At 39.9% G+C, this 22,123-nt stretch overlaps 1 protein-coding gene across 1 annotated transcript in view; it reads right to left on the bottom strand.

The window, feature by feature from the left end:
- thoc2 (THO complex 2) overlaps positions 1–22,123 on the bottom strand; it is a 168,705-nt gene that overhangs the window by 7,529 nt on the left and 139,053 nt on the right. The window contains 1 exon segment of the mRNA XM_034178684.1: positions 20,840–20,875. Coding sequence (XP_034034575.1) covers positions 20,840–20,875 — 36 coding nt within the window.

Below are 22,123 nucleotides of genomic sequence, written 5' to 3' on the forward strand. Positions count from 1 at the left end.
CAGAGTAACAATCTGGTTAGACACCATGCTTCTAAGATTTGTGGGGCCAAGTACAATAACTTCAGTTTTATCTGAGTTTAAAAGCAGGAAATTAGAGGTCATCCATGTCTTTATGTCTGTAAGACAATCCTGCAGTTTAGCTAATTGGTGTGTATCCTCTGGCTTCATGGATAGATAAAGATGGGTATCATCTGCGTAACAATGAAAATTTAAGCAATACCGTCTACTAATACTGCCCAAGGGAAGCATGTATAAAGTGAATAAAATTGGTCCTAGCACAGAACCTTGTGGAACTCCATAATTAACTTTAGTCTGTGAAGAAGATTCCCCATTTACATGAACAAACTGTAATCTATTAGACAAATATGATTCAAACCACCGCAGCGCAGTGCCTTTAATACCTATGACATGCTCTAATCTCTGTAATAAAATTTTATGGTCAACAGTATCAAAAGCAGCACTGAGGTCCAACAGAACAAGCACAGAGATAAGTCCACTGTCCGAAGCCATAAGAAGATCATTTGTAACCTTCACTAATGCTGTTTCTGTACTATGATGAATTCTAAAACCTGACTGAAACTCTTCAAATAGACCATTCCTCTGCAGGTGATCAGTTAGCTGTTTTACAACTACCCTCTCAAGAATCTTTGAGAGAAAAGGAAGGTTGGAGATTGGCCTATAATTAGCTAAGATAGCTGGGTCAAGTGATGGCTTTTTAAGTAATGGTTTAATTACTGCCACCTTAAAGGCCTGTGGTACATAGCCAACTAACAAAGATAGATTGATCATATTTAAGATTGAAGCATTAAATAATGGTAGGACTTCCTTGAGCAGCCTGGCAGGAATGGGGTCTAATAAGCATGTTGATGGTTTGGATGAAGTAACTAATGAAAATAACTCAGAACAGAACAATCGGAGAGAAAGAGTCTAACCAAATACCGGCATCACTGAAAGCAGCCAAAGATAACGATACATCTTTGGGATGGTTATGAGTAATTTTTTCTCTAATAGTCAAAATTTTGTTAGCAAAGAAAGTCATGAAGTCATTACTAGTTAAAGTTAATGGAATACTCAGCTCAATAGAGCTCTGACTCTTTGTCAGCCTGGCTACAGTGCTGAAAAGAAACCTGGGGTTGTTCTTATTTTCTTCAATTAGTGATGAGTAGAAAGATGTCCTAGCTTCACGGAGGGCTTTCTTATAGAGCAACAAACTCTTTTTCCAGGCTAAGTGAAGATCTTCTAAATTAGTGAGACGCCATTTCCTCTCCAACTTACGGGTTATCTGCTTTAAGCTACGAGTTTGTGAGTTATACCACGGAGTCAGACACTTCTGATTTAAAGCTCTCTTTTTCAGAGGAGCTACAGCATCCAAAGTTGTCTTCAATGAGGATGTAAAACTACTGACGAGATACTCTAACTCCCTTACAGAGTTTAGGTAGCTACTCTGCTCTGTGTGGTATATGACATTAGAGAACATAAAGAAGGAATCATATCCTTAAACCTAGTTACAGCGCTTTCTGAAAGACTTCTAGTGTAATGAAACTTATTCCCCACTGCAGGGTAGTCCATCAGGGTAAATGTAAATGTTATTAAAAATGATCAGACAAAAGGGAGTTTTCAGGGAATACTGTTAAGTCTTCTATTTCCATACCATAAGTCAGAACAAGATCTAAAATATGATTAAAGTGGTGGGTGGACTCATTTACTTTTTGAGCAAAGCCGATAGAGTCTAATAATAGATTAAATGCAGTGTTGAGGCTGTCATTCTCAGCATCTGTGTGGATGTTAAAATCGCCCACTATAATTATCTTATCTGAGCTAAGCACTAAGTCAGACAAAAGGTCTGAAAATTCACAGAGAAACTCACAGTAACGACCAGGTGGACGATAGATAATAACAAATAAAACTGGTTTTTGGGACTTCCAATTTGGATGGACAAGACTAAGAGACAAGCTTTCAAATGAATTAAAGCTCTGTCTAGGTTTTTGATTAATTAATAAGCTGGAATGGAAGATTGCTGCTAATCCTCCGCCCCGGCCCGTGCTACGAGCATTCTGACAGTTAGTGTGACTCGGGGGTGTTGACTCATTTAAACTAACATATTCATCCTGCTGTAACCAAGTTTCTGTTAGGCAGAATAAATCAATACGTTGATTAATTATTATATCATTTACCAACAGGGACTTAGAAGAAAGAGACCTAATGTTTAATAGACCACATTTAACTGTTTTAGTCTGTGGTGCAATTGAAGGTGCTATATTATTTTTTCTTTTTGAATTTTTATGCTTAAATAGATTTTTGCTAGTTATTGGTGGTCTGGGAGCAGGCACCGTCTCTACGGGGATGGGGTAATAAGGGGATGGCAGGGGGAGAGAAGCTGCAGAGAGGTGTATAAGACCACAGCTCTGCCTCCTGGTCCCACGCTAGACAGTCACAGTTTGGAGGATCCCAAAAAATTGGCCAGATTTCTAGAAATGAGAGCTGCTCCCTCTAAAGTGGGATGGATGCCGTCTCTCCTAACAAGACCAGGTTTTCCCCAGAAGCTTTGCCAATTATCAATGAAGCCCACCTCATTTTTTGGACACCACTCAGACAGCCAGCAATTCAAGGAGAACATGCGGCTAAACATGTCACTCCCGGTCTGATTGGGGAGGGGCCCAGAGAAAACAACAGAGTCCGACATTGTTTTTGCAAAGTTACACACCGATTTAATGTTAATTTTAGTGACCTCCGATTGGCGTAACCGAGTGTCATTACTGCCGACGTGAATTACGATCTTACCAAATTTACGCTTAGCCTTAGCCAGCAATTTCAAATGTCCTTCGATGTCGCCTGCTCTGGTCCCCGGAAGACAATTGACAATGGTTGCTGGTGTCGCTAACTTCACATTTCTCAAAACAGAGTCGCCAATAACCAGAGTTTGATCCTCGGCGAGTGTATCGTCGAGTGGGGAAAAACGGTTAGAGATGTGAACGGGTTGACGGTGTACACGGGGCTTCTGTTTAGGGCTACGCTTCCTCCTCACAGTCACCCAGTCAGCCTGCTTTCCCGACTGCACGGGATCTGCCAGGGGGGAACTAACGGCGGCTAAGCTACCTTGGTCCGCACCGACTACAGGGGCCTGGCTAGCTGTAGAATTTTCCACGGTGCGGAGCCGAGCCTCCAATTCGCCCAGCCTGGCCTCCAAAGCTACGAATAAGCTGCACTTATTACAAGTACAGTTACTGCTAAAGGAGGCCGAGGAATAAATAAACATTTCACACCCAGAGCAGAAAAGTACGGGAGAGACAGGAGAAGCCGCCATGCTAAATCGGCTATGAGCTAGTAGCTACAATTACATCATAATGACCAAACATCCAGTCTGATTTAGTACTAGTATGATTTTTAAGAAATCATCAATTGAAAATAGTTACCCAAAGTGATGATAACAGCACTATATACCCAAAGTGTATGACAGCAGATGTACCTGCTCTGCATAACCAAGTGAAATAACTTAAATCAGCTCATATTTTAGAAGTAGGTGTCAAGAGTCAACTCGGACAGACTCCGTGGTGTACCCTACCTCACGCCCTATGAGTGCTGCCGTGACCCTTGATTGGAGTAAGTGGTTGAAGACAAGTCAGTGAGTGTCAGAGTCAAAATCAGAATTTTTTTTTTTTGTTCACACCTCTTGAAGTAGCCTTCCTGGACACAAAGTCCAGGAAGGCTACTTCTGTGTAGCCTTCCTGGACTTGAGAGTTTTTGCCAGCTCTTCTGAAGCAGGTGTGAGAAACCTACAGGCAAGAATGTTCCCAAATATCCCATACATACATATGGGTCCAACTATGTTGTACATTACTATGCTTGTCACAGAATTTTGTCATAATATTAAAGTATTCTTATGAGACTATTTTACTTGTAGAGAGATTTCAAATAGGCTTTCCTATTTTAGGCATATTCTGTTTTTACTGGCAAAAACACTCTAAACCTTGTCTTCACCTGGACCGTTATTGCCAGTTTTTAACCATGAAATGTCTAGAACAGTCCACCCATTTTTTTTTTAACTTGCATATCCAGCTTAAATTTTATGCAATCGTCACCTATACAGTCCTTTTCAATTTCACTTATTTTGAACCAGTTTGATTAAATGATGTGGGTTTCATAAAAAATACTTAGAGCTTAGTGTGAATTTTCCAAAACCATGGAACTGTCTCTCACAGCAGTTTTTAATTCAGGTTACTGCTCCTGCAGGGAACATGGGTAAGTACTGAATTTTGTACTGAAAAGTCCTGTAAAAAAAAAAAAAAAAGTCCAAATGAAATGTGGTCAGCCAGATACTCAAAATCTTTTGCCCCCATCCCCCCAAAGTAGTTGGGACACTAGTTATTTCATAGATATGCAAAAATAGCATAAACAAACGCATTCATAGTATTAAAAACAAGAAATTCTGGTGGTGTCCGCATGGACCCCAGGTGTAGAGATTAATAAGTTTTAGAACATGTACTGATGAGAGTTGAACACAAAATTCCAATCGCCACTTGACAATGTTTACCCAGAATTATTTTCCTTCATGCACATCTTCATAAGGTGTGCTACCATAGTGTGAGGTTTCAATGAAACCCACCAAATAGTATAGGAGTTGGCTTACATATTTTATGGATGAACAAACAAGGGCGACTGCTCTGCACACCCCAGATTTTTGTTATAATTACTAAAATTTTGAAAAATCTTGTTTCAAAAACAATCACAGATACAGATGTAAAACTTGGGGTTTACTCATAAAACTGTTTGGTGTGTACCTGTGAAAAGACTGATCTGGGAAATTAATCAAAAACTGTTTTTATAAGGAATGAGTCAATGACCCCATTTCTGTTCAGTGTACTCCCATTTATTTGATGAGTATGCTTTTCTAAAGCTACTGACTTTTTTGTTTGACTACACCAAACTATTTTCTGTAATATACAACCCTAAATCAGATAAAGTTGGGATGATATTTGTGAGGGGAGCAGTGATCCTTGAATTTAACTTACTCTACTTACTCTCTAACTATATATTTCATTGCAGATAGTATGAGAATATATCATGTGTGTTCAATTTCATTATACATACATTCCTGCATTTAAGGCCCCCAACACATTTCAAATAAGTTTCGACGCTAAAGCATTTACCACTTTTACCTGCTTTGAGAAAGAATGACAACATTACAAGGTCATTTTGTCACTGAAGATACTAAGCAATGATGTGTTTCAGGGGTGATTTTGTCCCATTTTCCTGCAAACACATCTTTGGATGTGCAGCAACTAGAGGGTCAGTTACATTTTTCATTTCAAATTTCTCCACATATTGAGGACAGGCCAGGAATGCAGACAGGCAAGTCCAGTACCCACAGCCACTCCTTCTGCAGCCATGCCTTTGTAATGTGTCCAGAATGTGGTTTTGCATCACCTTGCAGAAAAATGCATGGGCATGGGCAATAACGTGTACTGTATCGTATCCCAGGAAAAAAAAATGTGGTCTTCAAGGTAGCATATGTTGCTCTAAAATCTCAGTGTACTTTTCTGCATTAATGCTGCCATCACATAAGTGCAAATTACCTTTGCCAAGGGCGCTGACACAACCTCACACAAAGACAGACCCTGGCCTTTGGACTTTATGCATATCACAGTCTGGATGGTCCTTTTCATCTTTGGTCTGATGCAAACAGCAACCATTTCTTCCAAAAAACACCTGGAATACTGGTTTGTCTAACAACAATACAAATTTCCACTGTGTGATGGCCCAACCCAGATGACTCAGAGAGTAGAAACAGATGCCGCTGCTGGAAAAGATTAATATATGGCTTGTTTTGCACATTAAAAATTTAAGTAGCATTTGTTAATATAACTCTGTATAAAATTTTCAAAACTAATGACTTGCCCATGTGGTTATATTAGCTATTGATGAATAACAGCTCTTGATGCAGTGTTGTCTGAGGGATTGAAAATCAAAAATGTGCAGCTTAGGCTTGCACGCTTGGCCTTTACACACTGAAATTCATTCAGATTCCTGGAAGTGTTCAATGTTTTTATGTATAAGAGGGAGAAATATGCAAATTTATTCCAATCTTTCTTTGAGGAACACTGTTTTTGAACACTGCAATCATTTTATCATGTATTTGTTGAAAAAAATGAAGATGCTCTGGCAATCTTTTGTTGTTCAAAGATTTCTGATATTTTTTTTAACCAAATCATGATTACATTCACATGTTGACATCACTTGTTTGAAATTTCTTTTTTTTTTTTTATACATCGTTAATAGTTATAAATTGCCTCCATTCCAGCTTTGTTTGGAATGTGTTGCACGCCCGAAATAATGCAGGAATGGATTTATATTCGCAAATGAAGTTGACCTCACAAAACATGAAATATCCTGGGTTCACACTGTCTGCAATGAAATAGAAGTCAACAAATTGTTTTGTTTTTTTTGCATTTCTCATATTGTCCCAACCTTTTCTGATTTGGGGTTGCAGTATATCAGAAATAAATCCTGCAGAAAAACTCAGTGTTTAAAGAGGGGAAAGAAAAAAGTTATATGTAAAAATCAAAGTGATATGAACTATTGCCCTTTTAAATGCTCCACTGTAACTTTCCCAATTAATTTAATGAGCCACCTGGCGGTAAAACATCTAAATTATGCCACACAATCCACTGTACAATTACTTTCACTATAGCAAAGATCCAGATGACAACAGGATACACAAAGAAAACAGACATCTGATTTGAATCTTTCCGATTACTGTACATAGCTTTCACTGACGTCATCAAACCTAGGCAACTGGCAACCATCAAACAAGATGGTTGACAACATAAATGTGTGTAATTACTATGAAAGTATGTTTATGTTTTTATTCCTGTAAGTTGCTAACAAACAATCACATTCTTCCCTCAACTGTCAGCCTTTAATAAACTAACCTTATAAAGCTAAGAAACAATACCATGTATCAACTGGTCACTGAGAAGGGCTTTTCAATCGGGCAGCGCAGTCTCGTTTGAGGGCAGGCACTAAAAGGGTAAAATATGACGCATATGATGTCATTTCTCTAGTTTTGGGGACAAAACACAGAACTTTCTCTGAGCTTTTGGGCAAATTACATGCAAACAAAGTGAAAATGCAAAGAAAAAGTGATGTGGTGAAAAGTGGACATGTGTTAGGGCTTGTTTATGACCCAGATAGTGTCAAGGCGGTTTTGCAGGCGAGAGAACTGAGCTACTCTGGTTAGCTGTGTAAGCTAACACTTACCGACACAACCTCTCCTATTTGTCGTCTTCTCTTCTCCACCGGAAAACAAAAAAACTGCACTTTTCGTGATTATTTCGGTAATTGCAGCCGAAAGCAAAACTGTAGACCATTTTCTCGTTAGAACTGACGCTGTTTGTGGGGAGAGACTAATCCCCGGGTAGAGTGTGGGAGTGTCAACACAAACCAATTGGAGGATGGGGGTTTCAGCGGAAACCGTTTTAAACCCACACGTCTTAAACCGGCGGGTCCGCTAGGTGACAACGAGTATGCTTTTAAGTTTACTGAGCCGGGCTGAAATATTTATGCTGAAACTCCCACACTCTGCCTGGGGATTCTCTCTGCTCTGTTTGTGCCGGCTGTCCCCAGACGTGGTCAAATCCTGCGATATCACGTAGGGGTTCAAACGAGACTGCCTTGCCCTATAAACCCTTAAAAATGAGATGACAGTAAATCAATTCACCGAGGGACCTGCGTCAGCTTGATGGTCATCTTCTCAACAGCAACGTACTCCATTGGGCATTAACTATGCTCAATGCTGGGAGAAAGGAAAAATCTGCTGTTTTATAAAGAATGCCGTGAATCAATAAACTCCAGAGCAATAATGTTGTGCCAAAACTGAAATGTGATTTTTGAAAGCAAAAACTTTTGTATAATAGTCTCATTCTAAGCATTAAATAAAACAAATTTTTAGTTATTTTCAAAATTCGTATTTTCTATTAATAACTGCACTAAACAAATCATCGCTAGAGGCACTGCATTCAAACCAGAAGGGTGCCATAAGCGTGTGGGGCAAGCCACAAGTTCTTCACCTCTTTTACTTCTTATACAGACGCCAGAGTAATTTAACAATGTTTAGATTTTTTATTTTTGTCTTGCTGGATAATGGGATTTATTTTCATTGCAGAAAGAGTCCACAAATGGCTGTGATAAACGCCGATGTGACATTAATGAATGAGGCGCTGTGACTCACCAAAGCACCAGTGATCTGTGGTTCAGTGTGAAAACACAGAGGGACTGTCTTTTAAAACGCTATGTTTCTTCAGCCCCCAAACAGGAATATTTTCAGAAGTTGCTGTCCAAAATCAGGACGCTTATGTGGAAATGTTTTTCTCAGGCTGTGATGATGAATCTGACTGAAAGGAACTAAGATAAGACTTTATATTTGAATTTATATCATGTTTCTGGGTCTCACACTGGCTGTAGCTCACCCCGCATTTACACACTTACTGAAGTCAAATAATGTTGGGACTGCAGTGCCTTTCAACAAGGTTTTTGGTTTCAAACCCATTCTCAGCGGGACAAATGAGGAATTGTGGGTCGCCATCATGTTAGTGGCTGCATCTATAAGTGAATGATTCAGACCCTACTTTTAGACAAGTATATAAACAACCAGTCAAGTCTACCCAGACACAAAGGCTGTTTGTGGCAATCGCACTGATCGCACCTGAACTTCGTGAAACTTTCATCAGTCCATCTTGACATTCTCCCTCTCTTGCAAATAGAATACAATATGGATACATTAAAATGGGAGCTTGCCCCCACATACATGTGTCATAAAATTTCTGTGCAATTATATGCATTCTTTAAAAATATATATATATTTATTAATTATCAAAAACACTCATAAGAAGAGCAGGAAATGAATGTTTTTAGTATATTTTATAAGATAAAATAAGAATTACTTTTAAGCTAGCTCCTCTTTAAACTCTGCCAGTTTTCTAGATGAACTGACCTGTTCAGCTCACGCTGAATTTTTTATGTTATTTTGTTGTTGTTTGCTGTCATTTGGGTTTTTTTGTTTGTTGTTTTTTTTTTTTTTTGGGGGGGGGGGGGGGGGGGTATGTTGATTTAATTTGATATGATCATTATTATAGTAATGGTTACACATTGAACAGTTAGTGTCACTTTTACAATGTGTTCTTGAAGCCTACTGTTCATATAGCTGTCAGAGGCTTGGTGACTATTCTATTTCAGTTGGTGAGATTATTAGAAATGGCTGATGAAGCAGTAATTGTGTCAGCAATGAAGTAAGTGATAAGACCAATATATAAACTGGTTTCTCTGTCAGGGTGCCTAATGCACGAGCCACATTTTTTTAATAAATAAATTATTTGTTGTCACCAAATGATTTTTAACCTTAAATCATGTTATCAAGGCGCATCACTTTTAAGTCATCTTGAACCTGTTATTTATATATAGATGTGTGCTTTATGTAAAACTGTACTTCTTTTCATTGTAATAAAATGTATGGATGTTTGTAACAACAAATGTGAGCAGCAAGTTGTACACTGTAATCAAGGCACTTACCATTCTACAAGATGTTCTTATTCTTAAACTTTACCTGTTGCAGTTGTAGCATTTTGTCCAGTCATGTTTTTCTCCATGAGTATTAATTCATGGGAGGTGTCACAACAAGAGTAACAGACACTACACGGCTGCGGGACTAACACAGCATGATTTATCACTGCATGGTAGCACCATTTATTCCTATTTTCATCTTTGTATACCGAGTATGCCTCGCTGTCATCACTTAAATGTCAAATGAAATGGCATTCATTCTAAGCTGAGAAGTGGCGAGCTTTCTCTTTAGAACAAACAAATGCTTTAGAAAGAATAAATTGAGAAGACAGGCTCCAACACAGAAAGTCATTATGCATTCCCTTTAAAACTCATCCAACTCATTTTTAGTCAGTGAGGGCTTTCATTCTTGTTGTTAGACAGAAAAAAGAACAATTCCGTCTTGAAAAGTTAAACTCTAAACAGCATCCTACTATATAGCAATTTTGTTTAGTGTAGGCTCACTTCAAAAAAAGGGATGGTAAACAACAGTGTGTAGGACTGGGTGCCAAAACATGGTCAGTCGTCACGTTAGTAACTTAGCATACACCTGCATTCTGAGGTGCTAACAGTGCACTACGAGCGTTGTGTCTGTCAAATGTGGAGTAATGGTGCATACTGTCAATTTAGCACATATGCTTCATGAATATGCATTTGGGGTTTGTCAACCTGAGAGCACAAAATTGTGGGAGGAAATATGCAAACAGGTGAGGTGTGCACCTGTTTGAGGTGTGAAGTGTGTCAAGGTCAAAAAGAAATTTAGCAGGTGGTGATAGCATCTGTATTTTGCGACTCTGAAACCTTGCCGTTAACTGATTGCACTTGACATGCTACTGTTCCAGAATGCTGTGACAGCAGAGGCCACGCAGAATAAATAATAATGATTTGTAAAAATAAAATTTAAAAAATCATTATAAATGCTGGGCATATTTAAATGTATTTTGTTCTTGTTTCTTTCAGAATAAATGTCTCCAGACGCACAGAAGAGTCTGTGTGGAACATCATGGCTTATGCACTGGTTATTACCACAAACATAAAAAAGTGGTCTCCTGTTATGCACATTTAATTCTTGCTTTGTCCATGGCAGTTTGGCAGGCTGGTGGTGGTGACGATGCAATATGCTGGTAGAACACACAAAGAGCAGTGTGCATGATTCTCTGTGTTCCATCGGCAGAGTGCAGGGAACACACAGGCTGAATCTCAATTCTACCCCTCGGCCATTCCCCTTACCCGTTCCCCTCCGTTTTGCGTGGGCACGAGAGACAGATGGGTGTCTCAATTCTCTTTTTGGAGTGAGGCGGAGGGGAAGGCGGAGGGCTTCAAACCCCTCCAAATGGAGTGAATCTGGATGCACACTGTTTTGAGGGGTAGGAGGAGCTTACCGCTGTCTCCATAGAAACAAACATGGCGCTCAGAGCCGCACAAATGAAAGCGGCTTTCATTACAAATTATGCTGTTTAGAAAGTTATAACTTGCCAAAAAACTTTACAGGCAGTTGCCTATAACAGCAACGTGTATGCTGCTGGATGCATGTTGAGTATGTATATTGTCGTTCTGAAGAACATCGTAACTTCGCTCGTGCGCTGAGGCGTTACAATGCGCATACAAACGAACACTACGATAAGACACTTTTATATCTCACAATGGAGAAAATCAGGATAAAGTGTAAGTACGTTAATTCATTATTATCAATCCCTGCTGTTGGATTTCAAGGTCTGTAACACGTGTGTATTTCGTAAACAAACAGGGAACCCTGAGCACACTCCTCCTAATAACCTTTCAGGCAGAAAACGAGGAGAAGTTTCATCAATGGGAATAAGTTGGAAAATATATACACACACATGTATATGTGCAACACATAACCTGACATCCTAATATACTGTTATTATTTGTCAAGAAAATTTCTAAAGGAAATAGAGCTGGAAGCAAACAAATGGGAGAATTTGAAAAAGAAATATAAGGTTAACAGAACTATGTAGATACAACATAACATAACATACATACAGGTGCTGGACATATAATTAGAATATCATGAAAAAGTTGATTTATTTCAGTAATTCCATTCAAAAAGTGAAACTTGTATAATGTATACATTCATTCCACACAGACTGATATATTTCAAGTGTTTATTTTAATTATTAATTAATTACTAATCAATCAATTAATGATTAATCAAACATTACTATTATTGATTAATTATTAGTAGTATTATTAACAATTATTTATTAATACTATTTATTATTATTATAGATTACAAAATAATTAAATTAATTAACATGACATGATTGCGATGCGTCGAAGAAATCTGCGACTTCTATTTCTTTGCATTTATGCAGACAGGTGAGAAAATAAAAAGAGCAAACAGGCTACTGCAACAAGTTGCATTTCGGTTGCCATGTTAACAAACAGTGAAGATGGCAGTTTGAGATGGGCAGTTTTTTTTCTCCTATGGCGGAGGGGTGTCTCAATTCATAAGACTAGAGGCATACCCCTTCGCCTTACCCCTTGTTTTAAAGGGGTAGGGCCAGGGCCAAGGGGAAGGGGTACAAAAGAGAATTGAGATTGGGGGACAGAATCATACACACAGAACTGAATGTTTGAAACAGGGGGTTGTTTTGTTTTTGTTTTCGCAGCATGGTGTATTAGTGGTTAGCACTGATCCCTCACAGAAAGAAGGTCATGGGATCACTTCCTACCCTTTCTGTGTGGAGTTTGCATGTTCTCCATATGTCTGTGTGGGTTTACTCCCACATAAAAAAAAACAAAAAAAAAAACATGCTTATTTACGGTCTGCTCCTTTCTTTGCCCGTGACCAAGGTAGTGACTATACATCTGGAATTGGTCCCACTGCTCCTAGTGGTTGGACTGTGTTAAATTGTAATTGGGATGGGTTAAATCAATGGTGTCCTAAGTATTTCAGAAAGGGCCAAGAGGATGCAGGTTTTCTTTGCAACATTCAATTTTCAATTTAATTTCAATTTATTAATTTATATAGCGCCAACTCACGACACAGTCGCCCAAAGGCGCTTCACACAATTCATAACAACACAAAGTAATTGAAAATCCAAATTAAAATCAAGAAAAGCACACTAAAAAGGTAAAACACAGTAGAATAAAAAGAAATTACAAGGCAAACATAAAAACAAATTAGATTAATGATAAGACAGTCTAAAAAAGTGGGTCTTCAGTCTTGATTTAAAAGTCTCCACCGTGTCAGACTGCCTAATAACTGCAGGTAGATCGTTCCAAAGAGTCAGACCATGGTAGGAGAAGGCTCTATATCCCACAGACTTCTTGTTCACCCTCGGAACACACAGAAGCCCTGTGCCCTGCGAACGCAAGGGCCTCGCAGGTACGTAGGGCTTAACCAAGTCCGCCAGGTAGGAAGGTGCCAGTCCGTGAACCAACAATAAGACTTTAAAATCCGATCTGGCAGAAACCGGTAGCCAATGAAGGGATGCCAGAATGGGTGTAATGTGGTCAAACCTTCTACTTTGTGTCAAAAGTCTGGCAGCAGCATTCTGTACCAACTGAAGTCCCTGAATGCTAGACTGTGGCAGGCCAGAAAATAAAGCATTACAATAATCCAGTCTGGAAGAAATAAACGCATGTATCAAAGTCTCAGTATCAGCCAGACAGGATGGGACGAATCCTCGCCACATTTCGCAGATGGAAGAAGGCAGTCCTCGTAATGTCTCTAATGTGGGGGCCAAAAGACAATGTAGGATCGAAAAGTACTCCAAGATTCCTCACTTTGTCTGTATGGTGCACAACACACAAACCCAAATTAAGCGCCAGCTGGTCAAATTGATGCCGATGTCTGGCTGGACCAAGAACCATCATTTCAGTATTATCAGAATTCAAGAGTAGGAAATTACTAGACAACCAACTTCTCACAGATATAAGGCAATCTTCTAAGGCTTTTATATGGGCAACATTACCAGCGGTTACTGGCATGTACAATTGAGTATCATCAGCATAACAATGAAAGACAATCCCGTAATGCCGCAAAATATGCCCAAAGGGCACTATATAAAGTGAGAAAAGCAAGGGGCCTAACACAGACCCCTGTGGAACCCCAAATTTAATTTCACTAAGGCCAGAAGTAGTGTTATTATACACAACACAATAAGAACGACTGGACAAGTATGACATCAGCCAAGCAAGAACTCTTCCAGTAATCCCAAAGTAATTTTCCAGCATATCAAGTAAAACACGATGATCCACAGTATCAAACGCAGCACTAAGATCCAAAAGCACTAAAACCATTGTGGTGTCTGAATCCATTGCACACAGAAAATCATTCACCACTCTGATAAGTGCTGTCTCTGTGGAGTGATGTTTTCTAAGCAGACTGAAGTAGCTCAAAAAGTTCATTCTCAGTAAGATGGTCCACAAGCTGCCGTGAGACCACTTTTTCCATTTTTAGAATTTTAGAACAGAATGACAGATTTGATATCGGCGTATAATTACTCAATACACCAGGGTCAAGACCAGATTTCTTAAGCAATGGTTTAATCACTGCAGATTTAAAACACCCAGGAACAGAACCAGAGCTTAATGAAAGATTAACAATTTCCAGGACAGTCAGCCCAAGAACGGGCCACAGGTCCTTGAACAATTCTGTTGGTATAGGATCAAATAGGCAGGTTGTGCTTTGCCAGCATGTCTAGTGAAATAGTATCAAATTCTGTAAATCTAGGTGTCACCTAATTATTAACACCCACCTCCACAGCAGGGTGCAGTGATTGAGCCAAAGCATGTTTAGATATGCTCAATCTCATGTCTTCTATTTTTTTCACAAAGTAATCCAAGAAGTCTTGAGCTATAAACGGAGAAGGACTAACAGGTGACCGACCATGGATAAGAAATGCTACAGTATCAAACAAAAATTTTGAGTTGTGTTTATTTTTAATGATCAAATCTGAATAGCAAGCCTGCTTTGTAGTCCATAGTACATGCTTATACTCTACAACTGCATCATGCCATGCAGAGTGGAACACCTCTAATTTGGAGCTATGGCACTTCCGTTCCAGACCTCTAGTCTTCTGCCTGAGGTCCCGCAAGTAACCATTAAATCAAGGCAACTGCACTTTGGAAAGGCAAGGCCTTAATAAAAGAGGTGCAATCTCATCAAGTGTAGTTTTGAGTACCGAATTCAAACCATCCACCAGACTGTCCACTGATTGAGCATTCTGCAAAGTTGAAGCTAAAAGATCAGGCAATCTGGCTTCAAGTTCAGTCCTAGTTGAAGGTTTAATGTGTCGCCGCAGTAATAGGTCAGGTTGTTGCTCCACTAAACACGGTAGTGTAAATGTAAACTTAATAAGTGAGTGGCCAGAGACCACCAATGCAAGGGGCAGGATACCAATATTCATGACAGCAATGACAGAATGCCTCTTTGCCGAGACATTCACAGAGGATGTCTCGGCAAAGCTTGCATCCAGAGATTCTAACACATAAAATAGCGCAAATGTTTCTGCTGATCACTGGTAGGTGAAGAAACCACAAAATCATCAGGGTATTCAAAATTCAATGGTAAATGCAGGGTCAAATAGCCAAATTTCAGCATTTTTTAGAGCTCGCAATAGTTATCCTATGGCATCACACAGTGCATCCAGAAAATGTGCACAGCGCTTCACTTTCTCTGCATTTTGTAAATGGTAAATGGACTGCTTTTATATAGTGCTTTTCCATCTGTATCAGACGCTCAAAGCGCTTTACAATTATGCCTGACATTCATCCCGATGTCAGGGTGCTGCCATACAAGGCGCTCACTACACACCGGGAGCAATAGGGGATTAAAGGCCTTGCCCAAGGGCCCTTAGTGATTTTATCATTGCCGCGTCTCTCAAGCTCCATCAGGTTGGATGGGGAGCATCGGTGCACAGCTATTTTAAGATCTCTCCAGAACAATCTGATGTTCAATCAGATTCAGGTCTGGGCTCTGGCTGGGCCACTCAAGGACATTTACACAGATGTCCTGAAGTCACTCCTCTGATATCTTGGCTGTGTGCTTAGGGTCACTGTTCTGCTGAAAGATGAACCGTTACCTCATTCTGAGGTCAAGAGCGCTCTGGAGCAGGTTTCCATCCAGGCTGTCTCTGTACATTGCTGCATTCATCTTTCCCTTAATCCTGACTAGTCCCCAGTTCCTGCTACTGAAAAACATCCACACAGCATGATGTTGCCACTGTCATGCTTGACTGTAGGGATGTATTGGTTAGGTGATGAGCAGTGCCTGGTTTCCTCCAAAGGTGACACCTGGCATTCACGCCAGAGTTCACTCTTTGTCTCATCAGACCAGAGAATTTAATTTCTCATGGTCTGAGCATCTTTCAGATGCCTTCTGGCAAACTCCAAGCAGGTTGCCATGTGCCTTTTACTAAGACGTGGCTTCTGTCCGGCCACTCTACCATACAGGTCTGATTGGTGGAATTCTGAAGAGATTGTTATCCTTCTGGAAGGTTCTCCTCTGTCCAAAGAGGAATGCTGAAGCTCTGACACATTGACCAATGGGTTCTTGGTCACCTCCCTGACTAAGGCCTTTCTCCCCCGATCGCTCAGTTTAAACGGGGGGCCAGCTGTATGAAGAGTCCTGATGGATCTGAACTTCTTCTTATGGATGATGGAGGCCACTGTGTTCACTGGGACATTCAATGCAGCAGAAATGTTGCTGTACCCTTTCCCAGATAGGTCCCTCGAGACCATTCTCTCTCTGAGGTATACAGACAATTCCTTTGACTTCATGCTTGGTTTGTGCTCTGACATTCACTGTCAACTGTGGGACCTTATATGTAGACAGGTGTGTGCCTTTCCAAATCATGTTCAATTTTATTGTGACCCGCCTAAGGCACACCTGTGCAATCAGCATCCTGATATGCTGCTCCTCTGAGGTGGGATGGATTATCTCGGCAAAGGAGAAGTGCTCACTAACAGACAGATTAGTCAACAATATTTGAGAGGTCTTTAGTGTATACAGAAAATGTTTTAGATCTTTGAGTTCAGCTCATGAAAAATAGGAGCAAAAAGTGTTGCATTTATATTTTTCTTCAGTGTATGTGGAAAAAGTGGAGCGCTGTGAATACTTTCTGGATGCACCGCATATTACTTCAGTCATTTCATAATTACCAACTAAAAATACATTCATGAGATGAAATGCTCAGAGCACACTTTGTAATGCCATTCCCTTGTGTCAGGGTTGAAATTTGCTCTGTTGATCCAAGCTAACCACAGCCTGCTTCGCTCGCTAGAAAGTGCCTCGTCCTGTCTCCTTGATGTGTAATGCCAAACAATTTGACCTATTGTCTGCATTATCATTGTTTATACACTTGAACACCATGCATGAATTCACCATTGTCTCATTTCAGCGCTGTTGCTTCACCGTGCACATTCTTTACGTTTTCTGCCAGATGTTATGGCAGTGCACTAGGAGTCATGGGTAAAGATGCCTGGGAATGGAAACGGGCTTGTTAGATCTAGAAAAAGAGATACCTTGCACCTGTGTTCAGTAACTTAAGTTGCTGATTTAACAGCATTTTTAGTTTACGGCCATTAACGCACAAAATCCTCATTTACACACTGCTGTTTATGTCATATTATCACAAAAAATCAATTGCACATTTACGCTGAGTCAATCAGCTGCAAAACTGTCTCCACCCAACACACAAGTTTGGACTGCCCACGCATTTTATTACTTGCTATCTGGGTTCTTAGTAAATCAGGCCCTTACTTTTCATTATTTAAGAAAAAAAAAAAAAACTAATCCAGGGGTAATCCTGAAATCAAGATGGATGAAAGGCAGAAATATAAATAGGACTATAAAATGTTCTCTCTGAAGTTTCAGTTTTGTCTGAACAAGTTAATTTTATATGTTTTGCACACATTAACTTGGTACTTACGTTGGATTTGATTTTTGTCAATTTATTAATTTTTTATTTTCTTGTATTGTCATTCCATTCTTATTTTGTCTCCATGTACATAATACGTCTTCCTTATACGTATCCACCATTAGTTTACACATGCCCCAGGCCCATTTAAAAAAAACAAACAAACAAAAAAAAGCAAGAATTATAAGAATCAGCTTGGGACTCCGGCAAGGACGGTCGCATTCCTCCCCTCTCCTCTCCTTCTTTTTCTGTTCTCTATCTCTGCTCCAACTTCAAAGTCCCAGCTTCACCAGACTGTGAATTCTTCAAACTAAGATTTGGATTAACTATGGAATTCATCAGCTGGTCTCTCTACGTTACTGACACCATTTTTTTCGACAAGGAAATCAGGGCTGGGGGACCCTGCGTGCCCTGATGGAACCTACCCAGCGGGCTATGTTCTCGACGCCTGAGAGAGACGGTTGTGACATGCTTGGCTCCACTGTCTGTGAAAGACGATGAGGATTTATTTTATTCGCATTATGGTGGGAGGTTTGGCGCTGATTGGTTTGTGCGCTGACTTGACCCACAGGAATATCAGCAAGATGGCTGCTTCCAGAATCTCGTCCCCTCATCAGTCCATCATGATTAAGGGGCTGGGTAATCCTGTGTAATCTCAGACTGCGTGAACTCTTGCACTAAAACGTAAAAGAGACCATCTTGGAGCAAATACGCTGTATTGCAAAGGAATGTGCTGCTGAGGACCGGAGAATATTCTTCATAAATTTGGACTCGAGACGGTTAGAGGTGCAATAAATGGAATTCTGTATCTCTTCACCTAACATCAACATGGCAGCCTTATTGGCTCCTGAAGGTCAAATACCCTGCTCTTCCCCCAGAAGGATCTATGGCCTTGGTAAAGGAATTTGGCTCCCCCTTCTCATCTATCTGTCCCCCCCTCCCCAGCCTGATGTTGCCTAGCAACGTCAGACTTTGCACACACACAGACAGAAACTTAACTCATCTGCACATGGTGCATGTCTCCCTCCCTCCATCCCTATTACCCCCCCCCCCCCCCCCGTCTCTCCACCCCCCTCACCCTGGCTTCCTCCCTGCCACCTCAAAGGCAGCGCTGTTTTTACTGCTACAGCCTTCAATACCCCAAGCTGGACGGCGCGGGCCCCTCCTGCTGCGGCCTTCAACCACTTTACCTCAATTCGGATGACGGACTGCTTCAAGTTTAGTGCACATAAACAGTGTCAAATTCTGATGTGTGCATTATTATGGTAAACAAGTAATAATTGTGGATTAATTGCTGTATCTTGTCTGAGGTAATTGGAGTGTAAAAGTAATTTCATTGTTGTTGCACTCGTGTAATGACAATGACAATAAATCTCATCTCAATTAATTCTGCTCAGATGCATTTCATTATAAGCATACATTTCAAATGAAGCTGGAAGCCAACAACTGACAAACTTGGAATGATAGGGTAGAAACACTATACATTCCAGAATGAGAAGGGTAGAAACACTATACATTCCAGAATGAGAACTCTGAGTCTCATTCATTTTCATACAACAAAAATGTGTAAAATAAATGTTAATACAAAACTGAGCTTCTGAGATTATGCCTTTTCAGATGTGCCTTTGATCTTTTTATTGGATTTGGTGGCTGTGTTGGACTTTGGAATTACTTTTTTTTAACACTTAAGTGTTTTATTATGTATAAGCTTCTGTTTTATATCCATATGTGTATTTCTGCTTTTTTATCCACGTTCAGTTCGACAATACCTCAGGATTCCTTTTTATTTATGAAAACTGAGATATTAAGATATGAGTTCTGATGAAGCTGCTATAAAACTGAACAGACACTCGACTGACAGAATTATGCCCCAAAAATACACAATTCTGGAATAAAAAAATAAAAATAAAAATAAAAGTGGGAATTTGATTCCCCAAGTGGTAGTGATCAGGCCTTCTGCCTCATTCACAACAATCACTTGTGAGGGAAGCTTCCAAGACAGATTTAATCTGTAAAGGAGTTATACGCTGGAGAAACTGGGCAACTTCTGTCTCTTGCTTCACCAGAGACAGTTTTGTGTTAGAATGACACCAAGGACTTTAAAAACTAAAAGCTAAAGAGAGAATGATTAAATCTAGGCTCGCATCACCCCCGTGCCATGTGGCAAACTAGCTGATTTTTTACATCATTCTCCCATGCAACTGTAACTGGTGCAGCAACAGACAGAAGTTGTCCGATGGCCAGTTTCTCCAATTGCATCCACAGAAGCTTGCAACTCCTTCAAGGATGAAATCAGTGTCTTGGAAGTTTCCCCTCACTAGTCTGCTTTGTTCAACATCACTGTTTTTTAACTGAGCCTGCTCCAAGTAAAATTACCATACACTATCATAGTCTATTTGTTACCTACTGACTAACATGAAATCCAAGAAATGTTCAGTGACTTGGAAATGCTTTTGTACTCACTGGTTGATTTGTTTAAATAAACTTGGCTGTAAAAGTAATAATTTATGTATATAAGTAATCATTTCTGGTGTGGACATCAACATTAATGTGGGTTAAAAAGACGGCAGATGTGCAATGACTGAGAATAACATGCAGCCAATCAACAAATGAAAACCAACATAGAATTCACAAAAAGGTATTTAAATTTTCAAAAATAATAATGATGATTAAAAAAACGTAATCACAGCTTTGAATTCCTCTCCATACACAATAAACACTATTAATTTTCCATGGTGCTCTGCCTGTTTTGCCATATTTCTATCCTGTGAAATTGGTCAATTACTGAGGTGATTAAACTTTGAATGATCTGACATTTAAGTGATATTACACAGGGGCATACTCACCTACATTGTATATATGATCTCATGGAGATTTGAGTAACACACATGGTCATATTTTATCATTGGATTCGTGATTATAATCTATATTTTCAATTTCCTGAGGAAGTGAGCAAAGTCCACAATCTGAGAAGTGACAATGTATATACTATAAACTATATTAACTGTATAAACTGTAAATATGCTTTTAACCAACTTACTTGCACCTGGTTACACCTACTTACATGTCCTCTGCCTGGCTTGGTCACTATGAAATCTATAAAGGCAGGACTGAGTAGACAAGGTCAAGTCTCACTTTTCCTGTTTTCCTGCTTTTCTGAATTCTGATTCTCTGAAGTAGCCCTCTGGTTACATGTAAGGTGAATCATCACCACAACAACAAAGCTTTCAGCACTAATAGAGCAGTCACACTACAGAACAAAAGATCAGTGACGTCAAGTGAAAACTATATATTCCTGACACATGAACAAAGAAACAATTTGAAAAGAAGGAAGTAGAAGCAGAATCAGGTCAAACCTTGGATGCGGACTCCTTGGGTTCGTTGCTATTGTCCTGTAGGGATGAATGGAGATGACAGATGAGCTGGGAGGGGGTGGGGGGTTGGAAGGAGGTTGTCAGACAGCAGTAGAGAGTCAGAAGAATGGGTGGGGGCGGGGAGTCTGCGCTGCCTGGGCCTTCTCCCTTGACCTCTGACCTTCAAGAACTAAGGCTTTGACAAAATTATTACATAGGCTCAACATCTGGAATGCCAGTACTTAAGAGTAGAAAAACCCTGAGCATGTATGAAATTTCTGCTAGTCTTACTGTAGACGTATAGAATTTCACGCAGCATAATATAAAAGTCCTACAGTGCATCTGGTGTTTAAGTACTTGTAAAGTGCAAGTGCTATAAATAATGTGTGCACACCTATATGTACGAGACAAATCCCAAAATTTTTGTGTGTTTGACTGTAGCCCTACCCAAGTAACTGTTGCTGTCACTTACAGTTCAGGAATGCGTAAGACACAGGTAGCCTATTTCTCTGATGGAAGGATAAGATAAAGACCTAGCACATTCATCCAGTGGTTTGGGGAATGCTCCACAAGTCGGGCTTCACCGATACTTTGCCTCACTCTCTCGCTCTTTGCAGGGGCAGGCATATTTCCTCTGCATGCTTGGCTGATGCAAAATGATGACATTCATTTTCCTTGCTGATCTCAGCAGCCAATGGCTCCCAGCTTCCACTGCATGCTTAACAGGAGGTAGTACGAAGGATGATACAGATGGCTGGTTCTGCGGACAGCAATGCTGGGGCCAGTAGGAATGATGCCACACATCTGGAGTTGTGAAGGCTGCATGCAGGCTGCTTTAACCAGACTGGAGATATATGGGTGATTGGTGGCTCAGCTGCAGCGAAACTTGATCTTCCAGCACAGAAGGCTTTGCTGGACACCATTCTTCTCTGTGCTGGATGCTGGCACGTTGAGGGGACAGCAAAATACTTTTTCACTTTGAGGATCTTGCCACAAAAACTGAAGGAAAAAAATCATGGGCGTCATTTCATGTAGTAAAAACTGGTGGCGTAAAAAAAAAAAAAAAAAAAAAAAAAAAAAAAAAAAAAATCAGCTTGTCATTTAAAATGGTGCAAGGTGTCGATATGGCAAGCTGTTTCACTTCTGGTAACTTATTTTTTTTTTCCCTCCAAAAAGCAAAAATTTCCAAAATGTGTAGAAAAAAATCTTTCTTCCCAAGGCACAGAGACTTTCTTTCATAAATATGAAAATAGAGAAATATTTCAATATGAAAATACTTAATATATA

The sequence above is a fragment of the Thalassophryne amazonica genome, chromosome 9, assembly GCF_902500255.1.
Source record: "Thalassophryne amazonica chromosome 9, fThaAma1.1, whole genome shotgun sequence".
Taxonomy (NCBI): domain Eukaryota; kingdom Metazoa; phylum Chordata; class Actinopteri; order Batrachoidiformes; family Batrachoididae; genus Thalassophryne; species Thalassophryne amazonica.